The 19,697-nt window shown below is 38.1% G+C and overlaps 9 protein-coding genes across 9 annotated transcripts; 5 read left to right on the top strand and 4 right to left on the bottom strand.

The window, feature by feature from the left end:
- Positions 1 to 193: 193 nt before the first annotated feature.
- Positions 194 to 2,356, top strand: DFA_04481 (SH3 domain-containing protein; the record flags this gene model as incomplete). Its single annotated transcript, XM_004360157.1, has 5 exons — positions 194 to 238; positions 349 to 654; positions 728 to 1,117; positions 1,180 to 1,855; positions 2,229 to 2,356. 5 exons carry the CDS (start codon positions 194 to 196, stop codon positions 2,354 to 2,356), a joined length of 1,545 nt encoding a protein of 514 aa, XP_004360214.1.
- A 770-nt stretch (positions 2,357 to 3,126) lies between these two features.
- On the bottom strand, positions 3,127 to 4,295 carry phbA (uncharacterized protein; the record flags this gene model as incomplete). The annotated part of the gene is made up of 4 exons (XM_004360156.1): positions 3,127 to 3,152; positions 3,335 to 3,758; positions 3,824 to 4,128; positions 4,211 to 4,295. The coding sequence occupies 4 exons, from the start codon at positions 4,293 to 4,295 to the stop codon at positions 3,127 to 3,129; spliced, it is 840 nt and encodes a 279-aa protein (XP_004360213.1).
- Positions 4,296 to 4,508: 213 nt separating this feature from the next.
- DFA_04479 (uncharacterized protein) lies at positions 4,509 to 4,999 on the top strand (the record flags this gene model as incomplete). Its single annotated transcript, XM_004360155.1, has 3 exons — positions 4,509 to 4,560; positions 4,649 to 4,817; positions 4,897 to 4,999. 3 exons carry the CDS (start codon positions 4,509 to 4,511, stop codon positions 4,997 to 4,999), a joined length of 324 nt encoding a protein of 107 aa, XP_004360212.1.
- Positions 5,000 to 5,102: 103 nt separating this feature from the next.
- DFA_04478 (uncharacterized protein) lies at positions 5,103 to 6,943 on the bottom strand (the record flags this gene model as incomplete). The annotated part of the gene is made up of 4 exons (XM_004360154.1): positions 5,103 to 5,369; positions 6,164 to 6,323; positions 6,765 to 6,784; positions 6,905 to 6,943. 4 exons carry the CDS (start codon positions 6,941 to 6,943, stop codon positions 5,103 to 5,105), a joined length of 486 nt encoding a protein of 161 aa, XP_004360211.1.
- Positions 6,944 to 7,093: 150 nt separating this feature from the next.
- Positions 7,094 to 8,917, bottom strand: DFA_04477 (uncharacterized protein; the record flags this gene model as incomplete). Its single annotated transcript, XM_004360153.1, has 5 exons — positions 7,094 to 7,644; positions 7,921 to 8,078; positions 8,195 to 8,307; positions 8,417 to 8,497; positions 8,813 to 8,917. The coding sequence occupies 5 exons, from the start codon at positions 8,915 to 8,917 to the stop codon at positions 7,094 to 7,096; spliced, it is 1,008 nt and encodes a 335-aa protein (XP_004360210.1).
- Positions 8,918 to 9,211: 294 nt separating this feature from the next.
- DFA_04476 (RING Zn finger-containing protein) lies at positions 9,212 to 14,259 on the top strand (the record flags this gene model as incomplete). Its single annotated transcript, XM_004360152.1, has 7 exons — positions 9,212 to 9,219; positions 9,287 to 9,421; positions 9,781 to 9,830; positions 10,480 to 11,346; positions 11,434 to 11,663; positions 11,684 to 12,229; positions 12,760 to 14,259. The coding sequence occupies 7 exons, from the start codon at positions 9,212 to 9,214 to the stop codon at positions 14,257 to 14,259; spliced, it is 3,336 nt and encodes a 1,111-aa protein (XP_004360209.1).
- Positions 14,260 to 14,339: 80 nt separating this feature from the next.
- Positions 14,340 to 14,786, top strand: DFA_04475 (uncharacterized protein; the record flags this gene model as incomplete). The annotated part of the gene is made up of 1 exon (XM_004360151.1): positions 14,340 to 14,786. One exon carries the CDS (start codon positions 14,340 to 14,342, stop codon positions 14,784 to 14,786), a length of 447 nt encoding a protein of 148 aa, XP_004360208.1.
- A 990-nt stretch (positions 14,787 to 15,776) lies between these two features.
- Positions 15,777 to 16,296, top strand: DFA_04474 (uncharacterized protein; the record flags this gene model as incomplete). The annotated part of the gene is made up of 2 exons (XM_004360150.1): positions 15,777 to 15,936; positions 16,001 to 16,296. 2 exons carry the CDS (start codon positions 15,777 to 15,779, stop codon positions 16,294 to 16,296), a joined length of 456 nt encoding a protein of 151 aa, XP_004360207.1.
- Positions 16,297 to 17,188: 892 nt separating this feature from the next.
- efaAI (elongation factor 1 alpha) lies at positions 17,189 to 18,547 on the bottom strand (the record flags this gene model as incomplete). Its single annotated transcript, XM_004360149.1, has 1 exon — positions 17,189 to 18,547. One exon carries the CDS (start codon positions 18,545 to 18,547, stop codon positions 17,189 to 17,191), a length of 1,359 nt encoding a protein of 452 aa, XP_004360206.1.
- Between the last annotated feature and the right edge of the window lie 1,150 nt (positions 18,548 to 19,697).

Here is a 19,697-nt window from a genome sequence, read left to right as displayed (position 1 = left end):
GAGTTGTTTTGTTTTTTTTTTTTGATTGTAACAGTAGTAGCAAGCAAGCAAGCAACAGACAATAAACATTAGAGAGACTTTTTCAATTATTTAACAAAAAGAGAAGAGAGAATCATAGCTAGATAACATAAGATATAGATAGATATAGAAAAAAAGATTAATATATATATATAACTAAACCCCTAACCGAAAGATGACATCGGCAATTAGAACTAGAGGTTTCTCTGAAGATTTATGGGTATGAAAATAATTAAAGAAAAGAATGAGAGATAATCATTATCATTATCATTATCATACTTATTCTTCTTCTTATTCTTATTCTTCTTATTCTTATTCTTTTTTTTTTAGGATAAATTTGAAGGAGTAGTAAAAAAAGTAGAAAATGGTAAAGTATTTACCAATACGATGAGTAAATTCCTATCAAAACAACAACAAATCGAATCGGCCTATGCCAAGAGCATGATCAAATTATGTAAAGATAAATCATTGGCACCAGACATGGAGATTGGAACACTAAGAGATTCATGGCAAGTCTATAGAGATCAATTGGAAGCAATCTCTAATCTACATGATGAATTTTCTCAAAAATTGGAAAAGCTTATAGCTAGCAACGTTGAATTTTATTTAGAAGAATCAAGAAAACAAAGGAAGGCTGTAAGTAGAAACAAATAGAGAATATATATATATTATAATATGTATTAATATATTTTTTTTTTACTTTCCCAAGTTGGTAGCATCAGGAGAAAAATTAACAAAAGATTTAAAGACTGCAGAAGCAAATGAATCAAAAGCAAAACAAAATTATGAAAAGTTGAAAAAGAAACAAGAAGAGGCACATGAAGATTTAAGCAAACAACCTCCAGGTGCCAAAGAACAAAAGGCAAGAAAGAATGTTGAAACTGCTACAAAGGCTGCTGATCGTGCAGACAATGAATACAAAGATTCGGTCAAACAATTACAACTCAATCAAACAAAATTCTATCACGAAGAAATGCCTAAAATTCTAGATGACCTACAACGTTTTGAAGTTGAAAGATTGGATAAAACAAAAGATTGGATGTTGGATATTATTAAATTTACTGAAACTATTCCTCCTTTGGTTTCAATTTCAAATGAAGTATGAGAAAATAGAAAAAAAAACAATCTTATTAATTTATTAATTTTTTATTTTCTCTTTAGAATATTCGAAAAGGATTTGAAAATATAGATAGAGATAAAGATATACAATCATTTATAATGGAGAAAATGAGTGGAGCACAAAAACCAGCAGAATCACAATATGAACCATATCAATCATCATCTCATTTATCATTCTCTGCTCTTTCTACATCACAAGCCAACAGTCCATTACAAAATGGAGAAAATAGTAAATCAAGACATAGTTTGGGTAGTTCAATTAGTAGTAGTAGTGGTGGCGGAGGTAGGGATAGTGTCACATCATCACCTATAAATGGAGCCAATGTAACCAATTCAAGATCAGTAGAGGATATGGTGATTACAGATACAGTACGAGCACTCTATGATTATTCAGAGACTGAAGAAAATGAAATATCATTCAAATCAAACAACATTATCAAAGTTATCATGAAGGATGAATCTGGATGGTGGAGAGGTACAGTAGTTGGAGGCGATGGCAAAATTGGCATGTTCCCAAGCAACTTTGTACTCTCTACAGACTCTACCCAAACGAAAAAGGTCGATGTGGCCGGTAGTAAATGTAAAGTGCTCTATGACTATCACAGCGATTGCGAAGGTGAATTGGGTATCAAAGAAGGTGAACTCCTAACTATAGAATATGAAGATGAAGGTTGGTTCTTTGGTTCAAATGAGAAAAATGAGTCAGGGCGGTTCCCAAGTAACTACACGACTATTCTAACTAACCCCAACTAGAGATAATAATAATATATAGAAACCAACAATCAAAACTAAAATATTTTTTGTACCAAAAGAAAGAAAGAAAGAAAAGAAGAAATAAATTTAAATTACTAATTATATATAACCAATTTATTGAATACTTTTGAATTTTCCACATGCAAACTCAAGAGAACTCATTGATTTTGGAAAGAGAGTTGGCAAAGAAATAGAAAAATAGAATCATCATATTGTGGATAACATTGGGTAAATTCAAATGTAATATTATCAAGAGAGTTAATGACATTGTGAACCAACCATCCTGAATATTGATATCCTAAAGGGTTGGTAGGCATAGTTGCACAATAATCAATCAGAGAGCAATATCGATGGTGATACCACGTTCACTTTCAGCCTTGAGATTGTCCATGACCCAAGCGTACTTAAGGATTGCTTACCCATTTCAGCAGCTTCCCTCGAAACCACTCTCGTCTATGTTCACTAACAAACAATTGTGGTACAAGTCTGGAATTATTAATCTCCCCTTTGCTTGAGCAAAACTCTAAAACAAATAAATAATTGAACCCATCTCTACACTGAATTACTTGGATTCCTTCGAGAGGAGAGATTTGGGTTTTATCTGTTTGAGGGAGCGGTTATCCACACTAGATACCAAAGGTATACATTTGACCCTCTTCCCAACATTATATATGCATCATATAGGACCAATCGTAAATATCAATCAATCAATAAGAAACCAACATATATATATATCACATACTTATACTATTATTTACCATTACTATTACTGTAGCAAACGGAGCAATCAAACTGGGAAGAATATTGTCACTTTTCTATCCAAATCGTTGGACCAACTATTGTCCCATTCTTCGGGAGGTTAATGAGTGGTTGCAGAGTTGGGGGTTCAAGATTGAGATGATAATGGTATGTATTAATTATTATTGTTACTTTACACTTTGCCATTATTTCTTGAGATCATCAACAACAACAACAACCTAAAAGAATAGCACTAATAACCTAGGATGAATTCCAATCTGTGAGATTTGTAATTGACTGTTGGCAGATCAGTACTGAATATTCAACAATCAACAATCGATTCAACAATTCATTACAAATCTCATAGATCGGAATTGATTGACCAGGATGGATCAGTGCCAATCTTGGTGACTGTGTTTCCAAAGCACCTGCTCGCTCTCGGGATATATAATCATTCATGTGTGACTGTTGTTGTTGTGACCACGTCATTGTTGCATATTATCGATCGGTTATGATCTCTTTATCTAAATAAATGTATACTACTCAAAGCTTGAACTCGAAACGATCTTTCAATCAATAGTAGATTCTTTTCTGTCAATATTGTTTTATTCCCAAACTATTATTATGAATTTATTTCAGAAATAAATTTAAATTACTAGTAATTATATATAACCAATCTTTTCCTTACACTTTATTATTTATTTACTTGAAGTATTTAAATTTAACAGCATGTTACCAGAATTTGGTAGATAAGTGACACGACTATTCTTTGCGAGAGATTCTGCGATTTCCTTGGCAGCTTCGATACGACGTAATTCGATAAAACCTGGACCCGATGCCATTGCTTGAGACAAGAGTTTGGCAGCCTCACTCTCACCCTCTGCTCTAATGATGGCAGCCTTTTTCTCTTGTTCATTCTTCATGACTACGTATTTGGAACGTTCAGCTTCTTGTTGAGCTACTTGCTTGTGTTCAATGGCACTTGTGAAATCTTGGGAAAACGAAAGATGTGTAATCGATACATCGTCCAACATTAAATTAAATTCTCTTGATCTCTTTGTCAATGCTTCACGAATCTCTCTTGATACAATTTCTCTTTGTGTAATTAATTCTCCTGCATCATATTGTGCCTAGAGAGTAGAGAAAAGAATAAGAAAATGAAATAACGATCAAATATAGATTCTATTTTACTTACTACTACGGATTTCAATACTTCATTACCAAGTGAAGGTAAAACTCTTTCATCATAATCCATACCAAGTTTAGAAAAGATTTGTGGTAACTTTTCAGTGTCTGGTCTAAATAATACACGAAGTTGAATGTTGATGGTTTGAAGATCCTTTGAACCAGTCTCTGATTTGATGGTTCTTGGTGTAGTTCTAACATCGAAAATGTGTGGCTTTTGAAGCCATGGAATGATGAAATGTGTACCTTCCCCAACTACTACATCTTTAACTCCTGCTATTCTATCAAATATAACTGCTCTTTGTCCTCCGTCAACTAAATAGAAAAGGAAAAGAGAAGAAGAATAAGTCATACTGATGATTGTTTTCTATTTATCTTTTCTTTTCATTCTCCTTACCATTATAGATTGAACCTTCAATCAATGATAAACCAGTACCAACTGTTAAAGCAAGTGGGATCAATTTATTAAGTAATCCTGCCATCTCTCTCTATTATCTATTTATCTATCTATTACTTGTTTAATAATCGATAAAGAAAAGTTTGAATGTACAGAAAGAAATTTTGTCAAAATTAAATTTTAATGATGATCATCGAGCGTCATTGCTTGGTGTTGGTGTGTGAGCAAAGAGATAATAGTAGTAGTTTGCGATCATATTTAAGTTTATATATATTATCAAAAGAAGAGAATAAGAGAAATGGGTCATCACGAAACTCCACCACTTACTATTAGACCAGATGGAACTAGAGGTAAAGGAATAGATAAAGAGATAAAGAAAGATATGACCACCACAACTAACATGATGTCTATATACATATACATATACATATACTTTAGTAATGATTGCAACATCAGAAGAATTGGAAGCAAATGCAATTCCTTTAAACTTTAGAGATTATTGTGCTCATTTATTGATACCATTAAACAATTGTAGAGTAAAGGAAAGTTATGCACCTTGGAAATGTTCTGATGAAAGACATGCATATGAAAAGTGTCAATATGATGAGTATGTAACAAAGAAGAACAAGAAAGAAAAGAGGAGAAAAGAAGATCTTTTTTGAACTAATCAGTTTCTTTTCTCTTAGATATTTATTACGTATGAAACAAAAGAGAGAACAAGATTTATTTAGTAAACAATCACAAAAAGATAAACAACCACAACAACCATATTCAACTGAGAATTATTAATAAGAATCTAAAACTCGTAATAATAATAATCGGTACATGTCAATAATATAATAATAATAAACCAACATTTTCTTTGGTAATTTATTTTGGTCTTGGTCACGATTCAAATTAATTGAAAGAGGAATTGTTCCAATTGTAATAACCTGGTATAGAGTGGCGAAAAGGTTGGACTCGAGTTGATGTTTAGTTCCTGTTTGACTGATTGTTGTTGGGTAACAGTCTCTTTGAATTCATCCAAATCTTGTTGGATCGATAGACATAGTTGTTTACGAATCGTCATGATATCATTGGCAATGGTACTAGTATTTTTGAATTTATCTGCCATTATCAATACCCATTCTTTTTCATTGTCTTGAGTGTTTTGGATCTCCTATATATAATAGTATTAATGAATATTGGTTTGTTAGGATTGCATTTGGTTTGGTATGTACATTCAAATATTGGTATAGAATTGGATCTATTGATTTTGATCTTTCGATCAATAAGGATATGGATTCTTTTGCTTTGATTTGTTTCAATTCAATTCCTTTTGATACACTTTCTACTAGCAAATCTAAACTAATTCTTCCCATTGAATTATATTTATTACAATTACTACAAATACATAAAGAAGAAATTGAAATGAATATAGATATAAATATTTATTTGTTCAATGGATATATTTATTATTATTACTGTTTACAAAACGAGCAACCCCATTTCTTTTTTGGTAAACCACCACTACTACCACTTTCCAGACTTGTACCACAATTGTTTGTTTGAACATTGACGAGAGTGGTTTCGAGGGAAGCTGCTGAAATGGGCAAGTAATCGACAAGCATGTCATTGAGAAATACTAGAAGGAGGCTGCTGAAATGGGTAAGCAATCCTTCAAGTACGTCTGGGTCATGGACAAGCTCAAGGCTGAGCGTGAACGTGGTATCACCATCGATATTGCTCTCTGGAAGTTCGAACCCCTGCCAAAGTATCATTGATGCCCCCAGGCATGGATCGAGATTTCATCAAGAATATGATTTACTGGTAGGTAGTCAGAGATCGAACAACAAAGTATTCCTTAATTTTGTTGCTGTTATTATCATTGTCATCATGATCTCTGATCCTAGGTTTTCTAGAGAGTGATATATATATGTAAATGAATTAGTAACAATAGTAATTAATACATACTATGTATTGGATGACTTTCCCCACATGAAGATCATTCTTTTGGAGACTTTGACGTGCTTGACTTCTCGGTACATTAGATTCCATCGGTGGTGTCAAAGAACTGAATGACCTGAAACGATAATAGTTTGGGAATATTGACAAATCAAAGAATCTATTTCTACTATTGATTGAAAGATCGTTTGGAGTTCAAGCTTTTGAGTAGTATACATTTATTTAGATAAAGAGATCATAATCGATCGATAATATGCAACAATGACGTGAGCACAACAACAACAGTCACACATGAATGATTATATATATCCCGAGAGCGAGCAGGTGCTTTGGAAACACAGTCACCAAGATTGGCACTGATCCATCCTGGTCAATCAATTCCGATCTATGAGATTTGTAATGAATTGTTGAATCGATTGTTGATTGTTGAATATTCAGTACTGATCTGCCAACAGTCAATTACAAATCTCACAGATTGGAATTCATCCGAGGTTATTATTGTATTCTTTTAGGTGTTGTGTTGTGTTGTTGTTGTTGATGATGTCAAGATTGTTGGTTTCTTATTTGAGGACACCACCATGCATCGTAAACTTTCTAACAATCCATCAACATTGGTGTATTGAACTTCTTCTAATAATTATGAAAGAATATTAGTTATTGTTGTTGTCTTTTTTGGTAGCAATAATAGTAATAATGGCAAAGTGTAAAGTGATAGTGGCAAAGTGTAAAGTAATAATAATTAATACATACCATTATCATCTCAATCTTGAAACGCCAAGACAATGACATGCTTGATCATCGATACTGTAGTGTGGCAGCTGCCACCACCACTTCCACCAGCACCACTTCCACCAGCACTTCTACCAGCAACTTCTACCAGCACCACTTCCACCAGCACCACTAGTCAACCAAAGGACTCCAGGAGTGTCAACTACCAAATCATGCTACAGTTTCAAATCTAGTGTTGGACGATCTTGCCCAAAAGGCAACGTCTCTGACCTGGTCAAATGCCTTGGAGAAGGCATCCTTGACCTGATTGTCAGTGTGCACATTCTTCATGAGATGTTTTGAAGTGTGCAACCGACTGGCATAACCACCCATATCACTTGAGTAGAAATAGTAAGTTTCAGACATGTTGAGCATGTCTTGTTTGAATTGAGCGTAGTCAACATCAACGAATTTGATGATGCCTTGATCCAAGACAATACGGTGGACCACCTGGTAGCCACAATCCATAATGTAAATACCTCTCTCGACACCATCAGCGTGGGCTCTTCCAAGAAGTAGGATGTTCCACATACCCCCAACTCTGCAACCACTCATTAACCAACGATTTGGATAGACAAAAGTGACAATATTCTTCCCAGTTTGATTGCTCCGTTTGCTACAGTAATAGTAATAGTAAATAATAGTATAAGTATGTGATATATGATATATTGGTTTCTTATTGATGATTGATTGATATTTACGATTGGTCTTATATGATGCTACTATAATGTTGGGAAGAGGGTCAATGGTATACCATTGGTATCTATTGTGGGTAACCGCTCCCTCAAACAAATAGGACCCAAATCTCTCCTCTCGAAGGAGTCCAAGTAATTCAGTGTAGAGATGGATTGCAATGGCGTCGAGAGATGAATTGCACTACAAAAGGTCGAAGGTACCATCTAAAATAATAATAATATTAGTTATCGTTGTTGTCTTTGTCAAAGTGTAAATTAACAATACCAAAGTGTAATGTAACAATGTCAAAGTGTAATACATACTATGAATATTCTCTTCACAACCTTGAAATGCCAACAGATAAGAATCATTTCGACTGTTGATGGTAGCGTCTCTTGTCTCCATGATACTTTGCAATGAGCCAAAGTACTCCTTGATGATGGCATATGGTATGCTCAAGTAGTGTGGACCAAACGTCTTTCTGGTGACATAGGTGTGGAGGACCACCTGTTCCACGGTCTATAGAGAGGATATACAGCAAATGCACTCATTTCAACATTGCAGCCCATCTCAACACTGGATCATTGCTTGAACTACTTGAAGTGGAAAGCGTCGATGGCATCCATGTTCTCGACAACAACTGGACCGGAACCGTTTGGATCTTGTGCTGGCTCACTTGAAACAGAAAGAGCAGCAGAGAGGAGCTTCTGCTATATTACAATGCTAGCACAAATCTAACTCTGTCAGAGTGATAGTGAAAGAGATTCAATTGTTAGTTGATGATGTACTCAATTTATACTTTGTATTGTATATACTTACCTTTGGACCAGCAGTGTCATCGAGCAACAGCAATAGATAAGTTTGAATGGCCAATACAACCCTGTTTGTCTCTTCTTGATACTACAACAAAGATATCACAAATATCGATCTGTTGATCAGTGGAGGAAGAAGGGAGAGGGTATACTCCATTGCAATAGTACTCTCTCATCAAGAGGAATCACTCACCCTCTCTCTCTCTTTGAATTATTGTTCTTGTTGTTGTAGTCAATAATAATATAAATAATCAGCTCCGATTTGTTTTGAGGCTTCAGCTCAGAAAGAATTTCAAATTAAATGATAATTTTTGTTTGAGTTTTGTTGAAGCAAAAGGTAGATTAATTATCAATCGATTCAACAACTACAACAGACGCATCACAACAATTGGGACAAACAAACTTCCCTCATAATCATTATCGATACCAAGACATTGTCATCGATATCGACCAATAGCAATACTGAACAGTTGGATAGGATACTCACCGATGCAGCATCATCGGTCATCAATAATATCTCACATCTAGTTTCACTCTTGGAAGGGTGTCCCTATGATGTCTCTCATATTGCCAACTACTATACTCATTTACTTGAAAGTACAAATAATTTACATTCCCTCATTGCAGCGACGGCTTCGACCTTTCGTATTTTGGTCACCCGTTTGGCAAGGTAAGTCAACACTTTGTTATTTGAGAGTTTGTCGATGGTAATCAGAAATAATGACACATTGCTTTGAATGAGTTGAACCATTTGGCGGCATCCAGGTAGCAGTTGTTGGCTCCAGCAACATTCTTTGAAACTATGGTTGAGTATATAATAATAATATTAGTGAATGATTCATGTATTTGTACCAACATACTATCTATAAATCTTGAGAGAATTCCAAAAGATAGGAGCCACAACGGGAGTTGATGGTGGCATTTCGAGTTTCAAAGATACTGGTCAACGAGTCAAAGTATCTCTGAATGATATGATATATCCTTGCATTGCTAGTGTTTGTGTTATTGTTGAGTAAGAGGAGGAGGAAGAGGGGTAGTTGTGACGCTTGAACTTCAGAGGATGCCAACCAGTATCGAGTCATCTCTCTCTCTCTCTATCTCTCTCTCTCTTGATGCTTCGAGTTAGACTGTTGTTCAGGAGGAGGAAGAGAAGGGGTCAAGGTAAACCATCATTTAGCTTGGCTTGATATTATCTTTGCTACTATTCTAGTCTAGCATAGTGACACAAGTCTAATGGATTGTTCTCTCGAGTGAGTGCTTTTCACCCTCAGGGAAATAATGGTAAATTTTTGAATTACGGTTCAATTATTCTTTTACGAGTGTGAAGAGCAGTGAACAATCAATTAGACTTGTGTCACTTTTCTAGACTAGAATAGTAGCAAAGATAATATCAAGAATGGTTATGATGGTTCTTTTCGCTGGTTTGGGGTTCACCTTGACTCCCCCCCCCCATCTCCTTCATCCTCCTCGTCCTCCTCCTCTATTTCTTGAACCGAAACAAAGAACAACAGTCTAACTCGAATCATCAAGAGAGAGATAGAGAGAGAGAGAGATGACTCGATACTGGTTGGCATCCTCTGATGGCTCAAGCATCACAACTACTCCTCTTCCTCCTCCTCTTACTCAACAATAACACAGACACTAGCAATGGCTTGTGATTCACAATATCAGTTGTAACTTCTACAAACAAAGATTATTACAACACTATCAATTATATATACTTTACAACAACAACAACAACAACAAGAGAATGGAGAATATTGTCAATTGGGTCAACCGATTGGCAACTCGAGAGAGAGGATATGAATCAATGTCGAATGCTCTAGAGGCCAATGCAATCCATCTCTACACCGGATTACTTGAACTCCTTCAAGAGGAGAGATTTGGGTCCTATTTGTTTGAGGGAGCGGTTACCCACAATAGATACCAAAGGTATACCATTGACCCTCTTCCCAACATTATATATGCATCATATATGACCAATCGTAAATATCAATCAATCATCAATAAGAAACCAATATATCATATATCACATACTTATACTATTATTTACTATTACTATTACTATAGCAAACGGATCTGTCAAACTGGGAAGAATATTGTCGCTGTTGTCTACATTCCCAGAGGTCGTCCAAATCGTTGGACCGACTATTGTCCCATTCTTTGACTCTACCGTTGGGATCTACGTGTATTACAGACGAATCAAGCATTGCATTGTTTGCAAGAATGATCCCAATGTTAGGAAGGTTATGCCACTATTGGCATGGGTCCAATCAATTGTTTCTCCTCCCCAAGATTCAGATTCAGATTCAGATTCAGACTCTGGTTCAACTTCATCTTCATCTTCTCAAGATCCAAACAATGATGGTGGTCCGATTGTTATCGATGGTTTCGAAGACATTGATGTCTGTCACCTCTTTGCATACGTCTATGCAAAGAACGCCTTTCCTTTAGGCTTCACAACTCTGCCCCATCCAGTGGGGTTCCAGTTCGTCTTGTTTCGATATTTGGTGGCATACTGCGACGAGGCAACCGACCCCAATGTCTACAACATCTCGACTCTTAGAACCCGTAGAATGTTTAGAGACGATACATATGCCAACCTTCTCACGGAAAACACCAAGTTGTTGGTGAAATTTCTCATCAAGAAGCAAGTCGTCCACTTGTTGGGACGCAATCGATTTGTGAACCAACAGACTACCAATAACCGTATTGCCTTCAAGTTCCCTACAGAGTCCGAAAAGGTGGTCCTCCATACCTACATTCGCCGCAAATGTTTTGGTGCTCAATATTTGGATATACCATATGGTATCATTGACAAATACTTTGACTCGTTGATCTCTGTATTTGAAACCCGAAATGCCACCATCAACTCCCGCTCTGGCTCCTATCTTTTGGGATTCTCTCAAGATTGTCCAGATATTGATACTATAGATAGTATGTTATTGTACAAATACATGAATTACAAGACAATGAATCATTAACTAATTATTGTATTATTTTCTATCATTTGTATTATTATAGAATCACTCAACCATAGTTTCAAGAATGTTGCCGGAGCCAACAACTGCTACCTGGATGCCGCCAAATGGTTCCACTCTTTCGATTGGAACAAAACCAATGTGTCAATATTTTTGATTACCATCGACAACCTCTCAAATAACAAAGTGTTGACTTCCATTGCCAAACGTGGAGTGATCAAAGTACGGAATGACGAAGCCATCGTTCGTAACGCCAGGCGAGATCAAATGAATGTTGCATTGTTGGCCAATAGAAGAAACAACAACAACAACAACAACAACAACAACAACAACAACAACAACAACAACAACAACAACAACAACAACAACAACAATCAACCAATCAACCCAATCAACGAAACAACAATCAACCAAATCAACCAAATCAACCCAACAACAACAACAACAACAATCAACCCAATCAACGAAACAACAATCAACCAAATCAACCCAACAATAACAACAATAACAACAACAATCAACCAAATCTACTCAATCAACCCAACAACAACAACAACAACAACAACAATCAACCAAATTTACCCAATCAACGAAACAACAATTACAAATCCCTCGACCAGATTAGGAAGCAGTTCGAGGATCAAGATATGAACCAAATCAATCGTGTATGGTTGTTTGCTCGCCAGAGCACTGGAAACGAGGGAGGCCGTGTCACAGAAGGCTTGCAAAAGCAGGTAGCAAAGCTATTGGCACTCTTCTCCATCATCTTCCTTGTGCCCTCTAGTCCCTTCTATCTATCGCCCCTCAACAAGACCCCCAAGAGTCACAACACTATAGTGGTATCTAACTATACAATGCAATTATTTCATATATTTTGGATTTTGGTTTCGAGTTGTTGTTGTTGTTGTTGTTGTTGTTGTTGGGGTGAAGAGCACTCAATCGAGAGAACAATCAATTAGACTTGTGTCACTATACTAGACTAGAATAGTAGCAAAGATAATATCAAGAATGGTTATGATGGTTCTTTTCGCTGGTTTGGGGTTCACCTTGACTCCCCCCCATCTCCTTCATCCTCCTCGTCCTCCTCCTCTATTTCTCGAACCGAAACAAAGAACAACAGTCTAACTCGAATCATCAAGAGAGAGAGAGAGAGAGAGAGAGAGAGAGAGAGAGAGAGAGAGAGAGAGAGAGAGAGAGAGAGAGATAGATGACTCGATACTGGTTGGCATCCTCTGATGGCTCAAGCATCACAACCACCCCTCTTCCTCCTCCTCTTCACTTTACCGACAACAATCATCATCGTCATCATCACCACTTATTCTTTCGTCAATCAATACACTCTTGTGAGATAATTAGTTCTATTCATTAGTTTACTATTATCCTTGTACTAATGGATATAGACAACACTACCTCTACTACCAGTACAACTAGTACAACCTCTACCACCAGTACAACTTCTACTTCTACTGCCAATGTCATGACCAAGGAAGAGTATCGCAACTTTCATCACCAAACAATAATCAAGTACCGCCAATACAAACAAAAGCAAGACTTGGTCAGTCAACACATTGCCATCTTCTCGGCCCTCGAGGCCAGATACAACAACTGCAGCGATCCAGACGAACTCATCGCGATCCAAGACGAAACCGATTTCGAGCATGCGGACCGTGACGAAGAGGTGAAACGACTCCAGAGTGAAATCTTCACACTCGAGGGAGAGATCGAATGTGAGAAGGTTAGATTGGAATCATATTGGTATCAAGTCTTTGCCAATGAGAAAGAAGAAGAACAAGTAACTCCTGTTAACAACAGCAACAATAACAACAATAACAACAATAACAACAAGAATACCAATACCAATACCAATACCAACAACAATAACAATACCAGTACAACTTCTACTTCTACTTCTACTGCCAATGTCATGACCAAGGAAGAGTATCGCGACTTGTGCCAACAAACAATAATCAAGTACCGACAATACAAACAAAAGCATGACTTGGTCAGTCAACACATTGCCATCTTCTCGGCCCTCGAGGCCAGATACAACAACTGCAGCGATGATATCGAACAATTCTTCGCGATCCAAGACGAAACCGATTTCGAGTATGCGAACCGTGGTGAAGAGGTGCAACGACTCAAGAGTGAAATCCTCGCGCTCGAGGGAGAGATCAGAGGTGATAAGGCTAGAATGAATTCATATTGGGATCAATTCAAAGTCAAACAAGAAGAACAAGCAACTCCTGTTAACAACAACAACAATAATAACAACAAGAACAACCAACAACAAATTATTACTTGCAAGAATTGCAACAATCAATTGACAACAACTCAATACCAATCTCACCGATTCAGATGTGCCAACCAACTAGGTCAGGTCAATTGCCCAGGTTGTCAAACATGGAGACATCTCGAAGATATGGAAGAACACATGGAGTATACTTGTGGCAAGCTCGAAGAGGCTGACGCCCAAGCCCTAGCCAAAGAGGCTGATGAAGACACCGACAGTGAGAGTGATGACGAGAATAGCCACAAGCCACACGTTTCGCGTGAGCCAATAGGTAATTTGGTAAGAAGGGCTGCCCAAGATGCCAAATTCAAAGACATCGAATTGCCCAATGGCGAGTTCCTTCTCGAGCGTGCTGTACGTTGTTTGGAACAAGTTTACAACAATGTATCTGTTCACTCAAACTCTATCTTTACTGTTACTTCGAGCAATCACGAACTAGTGCAAAAGTATGTCCCTACTACAACAACAACAACAACTACTACTACTACTACTACTACTACTACTACTACTACTACTACTACTACTACTACTACTACTACTACTACTACTACTACTATCTTTGCAATTGTACTAACCTAAATCATTCATTTCTATCACTTTTCAGACTCATGTCGATTGTCGTAGTCGAGCACTTCAAGTTGGATGGCGAGTACAAGTACATGCGTTACCCAGAGCTTGTTGAAGACGAAATTCCACATCCTCGTATTGGAATACCTGTTCCACCTCCAATCGTAGACGCTGCTATCATCGAGAGGGTCGACCGCAATTGTTTGAACTGCGGATCCAAAGTCATGAATATTGATAGCAAGTGGATCAGAGCCGACAAACCAACTCCATTCTGCAGCACCAATTGTTCCCTGGACAAGGGAATCCCTCTCACAAACCGGATGGTGTTTCGACCAAACACTTGCAAGGATAAGGATTGTGAAGAACTCATTCTTGCCTACGCTTACAACAAGACCATGTGCCACACACATTACAAGATCTATCGCAAAATCAAGCAACGTGGCCAGAGAAAGGCAAACAAGATCAACAAGCAAAACGAAAAGAATGCCAGGGAAGAGGAAGAAGAAGAGGAGGAAGAAGAGGAAGAAGAAGAGGATTGATTTGGTCCATATATGTATATCAATAAACTAAACTTGTTATGAATTCTACACTACGAGCTTGAGATTATCCTGGGTTTAGGAATTATTTTTGGTGGGTTGTTGTTCATGAATTTTTCACACATACAACTCTTTCAGTTATCTTTTCAACTTTGCTCTATGATTACACTTCACCTCCATTATTACAACTCTCATTATTACAACTAATTATTTCAGGACTCATTTGCAGCTTATTCATCATCATATCATCATCATGTCCGTGGCAGGTAGGGGAGAGGTGCTAGGAGAGGAAAGAGGAGAAGATGGCATTGGCCATACTCAAGACTAGACTGGTTACTATTTGTAGCTAGAGACACCTCCTACAGTGTGTCACTACATACAAGTACTAGTATTAGACAAAGTCGATATTGGGTGCAACAGAACACCAACTTCATGCCAACCACCTCTATGATACCTAAGAGTGAAGAGAAGAACGCTAAGCGGTCAATTAGACTTGTGTCACTATACTAGACTAGAATAGTAGCAAAGATAATATCAAGAATGGTTATGATGGTTCTTTTCGCTGGTTTGGGGTTCACCTTGACTCCCCCCCATCTCCTTCATCCTCCTCGTCCTCCTCCTCTATTTCTTGAACCGAAACAAAGAACAACAGTCTAACTCGAATCATCAAGAGAGAGAGAGAGAGAGAGAGAGAGAGAGAGAGAGAGAGAGAGAGAGAGAGAGAGAGAGAGAGAGATAGATGACTCGATACTGGTTGGCATCCTCTGATGGCTCAAGCGTCACAACTACCCCCTCTTCCTCCTCCTCCTCTTACTCAACAATAACACAGACACTAGCAATGGCTTGTGATTCACAATATCAGTTGTAACTTCTACAAACAAAGATTATTACAACACTATCAATTATATATACTTTACAACAACAACAACAACAACAAGAGGAATGGAGAATATTAATTTGGTCAACCGATTGGCAACTCGAGAGAGAAGATCAATGTCGAATGCTCTAGACGCCGTTGCAATTCATCTCTACAGTGAATTACTTGAACTCCTTCAAGAGGAGAGATTTGGGACCTATTTGTTTGAGGGAGCGGTTACCCACACTACCATTGACCCTCTTCCCAACATTATAGTAGCATCATATAGGAACAATCGTAAATATCAATCAATCAATCAATAAGAAACCAACATATCACATACTTATACTTATTACTCTAGTAAACGGATCAGTCAATCTGGGAAGAATATTGGCCCTTTTGTCTACTTTTCCCGAGGTCGTCCAATTTGTCCAACCAACGATCGTCCCGTTCTTCGACTCTACCGTTGGGATCTACGTCTATCACAGACGCGTCAAACATTTCATTGTTTGCAAGAATGATCCCAATGTTAGGAAGGTTATGCCACTATTGGCATGGGTCCAATCAATAGTCTCTCCTCCCCAAGATTCTGATTCTGAGTTGGGTTTGGATTCCTCTTCAGACTCTGATTCATCTTCCTCTTCCTCTTCTCAATAAACATGACCACCTTGTGGATTATATTTCACCAATATGTTATTCATTAGTTATTCGTCTTGATACTCAACCAAGACACATGGGCAGTATGGGAGGTGCTTCGAGGATACCTTGGCTGGCTGGGAGGAGATGGCAGTGGCAAGAGAGCCACCTCTCAATCGTCATTTGGACCGCTTATTGTGAGTCTCTACCTACAAGTAGTAACCTACTCCTATCATTCATCATCACCATTGAAGCAGGTGAATGGTGGATGGTAAAGTAGGTGAATGGTGGAGTAGGTGCCTCTCAAGCTGGGAGAGAAGAGAGGTGCCTCTCTTGGCTAGGAGAGGTGCCTGGGAGGAGAGGGGAGAGAGAGAGAGAGAGAGAGAGAGAGAGAGAGAGAGAAGACAAAGATGGCCGGGAGGAGAGAGAGGAGACAAAGCTGGCTGGGAGGAGAGAGAGAGAGAGAGAGACAAATCTGGCTGGGAGGAGAGAGGAGAGAGACAACGCTGGTCGGAGAGAGAGACAAAGATGGCTGGGAGTAGAGAGAGAGGAGAGAGAGAGGAGACAAAGATGGCTGGGAGGATACAAAGGAAACAAAGGATACAAAGGAAACAAAGGAAAGGAAAGGAAACAAAGGAAAGGAAAGGAAACAAAGGAAACAAAGGAAAGGAAACAAAGGAAACAAAGGAAAGGAAAGGAACTGAAAGGAAAGGAAACAAAGGAAAGGAAAGGAAACAAAGGAAACAAAGGAAAGGAAACAAAGGAAACAAAGGAAAGGAAACAAAGGAAACAAAGGAAAGGATAAAAGAGTTGAAAGAGTTGTAAGGATAAAAGAATACAAAGAAGAGAGTTTGTTTTGGGGTTATAGTATAAATTTATTGCAAGAGGTTGTTAAACTAACTGGATCGATAATTTACTTCTTCTTGGCGGCGGCCTTACCAGCAGCTGGGGTCTTGGCCTTTGGATCCTTCTTGGTGACGGACTTGATGACACCGACAGCGACGGTTTGACGCATATCACGGACGGCGAAACGACCGAGTGGTGGGTATTCAGTGAATGACTCAACACACATTGGCTTGGATGGGGTGAGTTCGACCATAGCAGAGTCACCGTTCTTGAGAACGATTTCAGCGGTACCTTCACGTGGGACGACGGCACCAGTACGACGATCGACCTTGTCGATGATGGTGGTGAACTTGCAGGCAATGTGAGCAGTGTGACAATCCAAGACTGGAGCGTAACCGGCATGGATTTGACCTGGATGGTTGAGAATGATAACTTGAGCAGTGAACTTTTCAGATTCTTGTGGTGGGTCGTTCTTGGCGTCACCAGCAACCATACCACGACGGATATCCTTTACGGAGAGATTCTTGACGTTGAAACCGACGTTGTCACCTGGTTGGGCTTGGGTGAGTTGTTCGTGATGCATTTCAACAGACTTGACTTCAGTGGTTTGATTGGCTGGGGAGAAGGTGACGTTCATACCTGGCTTGAGGATACCAGTTTCGACACGACCGACTGGAACTGTTCCGATACCACCGATCTTGTAGACATCTTGGAGTGGGATACGGAGTGGCTTGTCAACCGGACGCTTTGGTTCGACGATGGCGTCGAGGGCTTCGAGGAGAGTTGGACCCTTGTACCAGGCCATGTGTGGGGAACGTTCCAACATGTTGTCACCATTCCAACCAGAGATTGGGATGAAGGAGACCTTTTCTGGGTTGTAACCGATCTTCTTGATGAAAGAGGAGGTTTCCTTGACGATTTCGTCGTAACGGGCTTGGGAGTAGTTGGTTGACTTTTCGTCCATCTTGTTGATGGCGACGATCATTTGACGGACACCAAGGGTGAAGGCGAGGAGAGCGTGTTCACGGGTTTGACCGTTCTTGGCAATACCAGCTTCGAACTCACCAGTTGGGGAGGCAATGACGAGGACGGCACAATCGGCTTGGGAGGTACCGGTAATCATGTTCTTGATGAAATCACGATGTCCTGGGGCATCAATGATGGTGAAGTAGTACTTTGGGGTTTCGAACTTCCAGAGAGCAATATCGATGGTGATACCACGTTCACGTTCAGCCTTGAGCTTGTCCATGACCCAGGCGTACTTGAAGGATTGCTTACCCATTTCGGCAGCCTCCTTTTCGTACTTCTCAATGACACGCTTGTCGATACCACCGCACTTGTAGATCAAATGACCAGTGGTGGTGGACTTACCGGCATCTACGTGACCGATGACAACGATGTTAATGTGAGTCTTTTCCTTACCCATTTTAAATTTATCTAATTACTATAAATAGAATTTTTAATTAGTCATTTGAATCTTTTAAATATATTTAACAAGGTAGAAAAGGTATTTAAATTTTAAAAATTTAAATTATTATTATTATTAATTTTTTTCCAAAAGAGATAAATACAAAATTATTATTTTTTAAATGTAATGTTATATAAACTTGAAATGAATGATTTGACAAGAGAATAGTTGGAAGGAATTTATAGTTTATCAAATAGGTGATATGAGATAAAAAATAGAAAGAATAAAATTTAATAGAGAACAGATGAAGAAGCAACAAGCTGGGTACGAAAAAAATTATTAAAAAAAAATTATTCCATATCGACTAGATGGAGTAAAATTATTGGCAAAAAGACGAGCGTGGTAGGGTTAAAAAATAATATTATTTTTTTTAACATTTGTAGTAGAGTAGTGCAGTTGTTTGTGAGAAATAGTAGAGATGAAATAGAGAGAGGATTTAAAAAAGAGATGAGATGGAAATCACACCAAATAAATAAAAAAAAATAGACCGATGAATTTTAGTTCATTGTGCTAATTTTTTTTCTTTGTAAGAGATAATGATAATAGTACAAAGAGAGAGAGAGAGAGAGAGATAGACGAGACGGAGAATAGGTCTTTTGTCGGAATTTTTTTGGGACGAGAGAGCTGCTTTGTCTTTAAGACCTTACCTGTAAAGTTTGCAGTGGATGAACACAAAGAAAAAAGTTAACAGCTGATAGCTTGTTTTATTGTCGGTCAGGTGCTGAGGAAAATTTGACAAAATTAAAAAAAAATTAGAGAATCGTCTTGAGCGAGTTGGAGGCCACGCATGGGCTTCAAAGGAGAACGAGGGGGTCGAAATGGACAAAGTCCTCACAATGAATAGTTTGACGTTTGTTTGTAATTACTTTGTAACAAGAGTTACACAGTTTCCGTTTTCGTTCTTGGCTTTTTTTGAGGAGGATCATCCTCTCGGTTGCCACAGATGTGACAAGAGATTGGATGATCAAAAGGGAGGATCATCGGGTTTAATGAAATTTAAAGAGTGAAACTGGATCACACAAAGAAAGTAACCACCCCCACACACATAAACCATATTATTGAAAAATTTTCAATATGATTGATTATTTATCTCTCAAAACACAACTGT

Source organism: Cavenderia fasciculata, assembly GCF_000203815.1.
Source record: "Cavenderia fasciculata unplaced genomic scaffold Scf_Dfasci-G-o-33e01.r1-3, whole genome shotgun sequence".
Lineage (NCBI taxonomy): Eukaryota > Evosea > Eumycetozoa > Acytosteliales > Cavenderiaceae > Cavenderia > Cavenderia fasciculata.
This window is presented reverse-complemented; position numbering and strand designations above follow the sequence as displayed.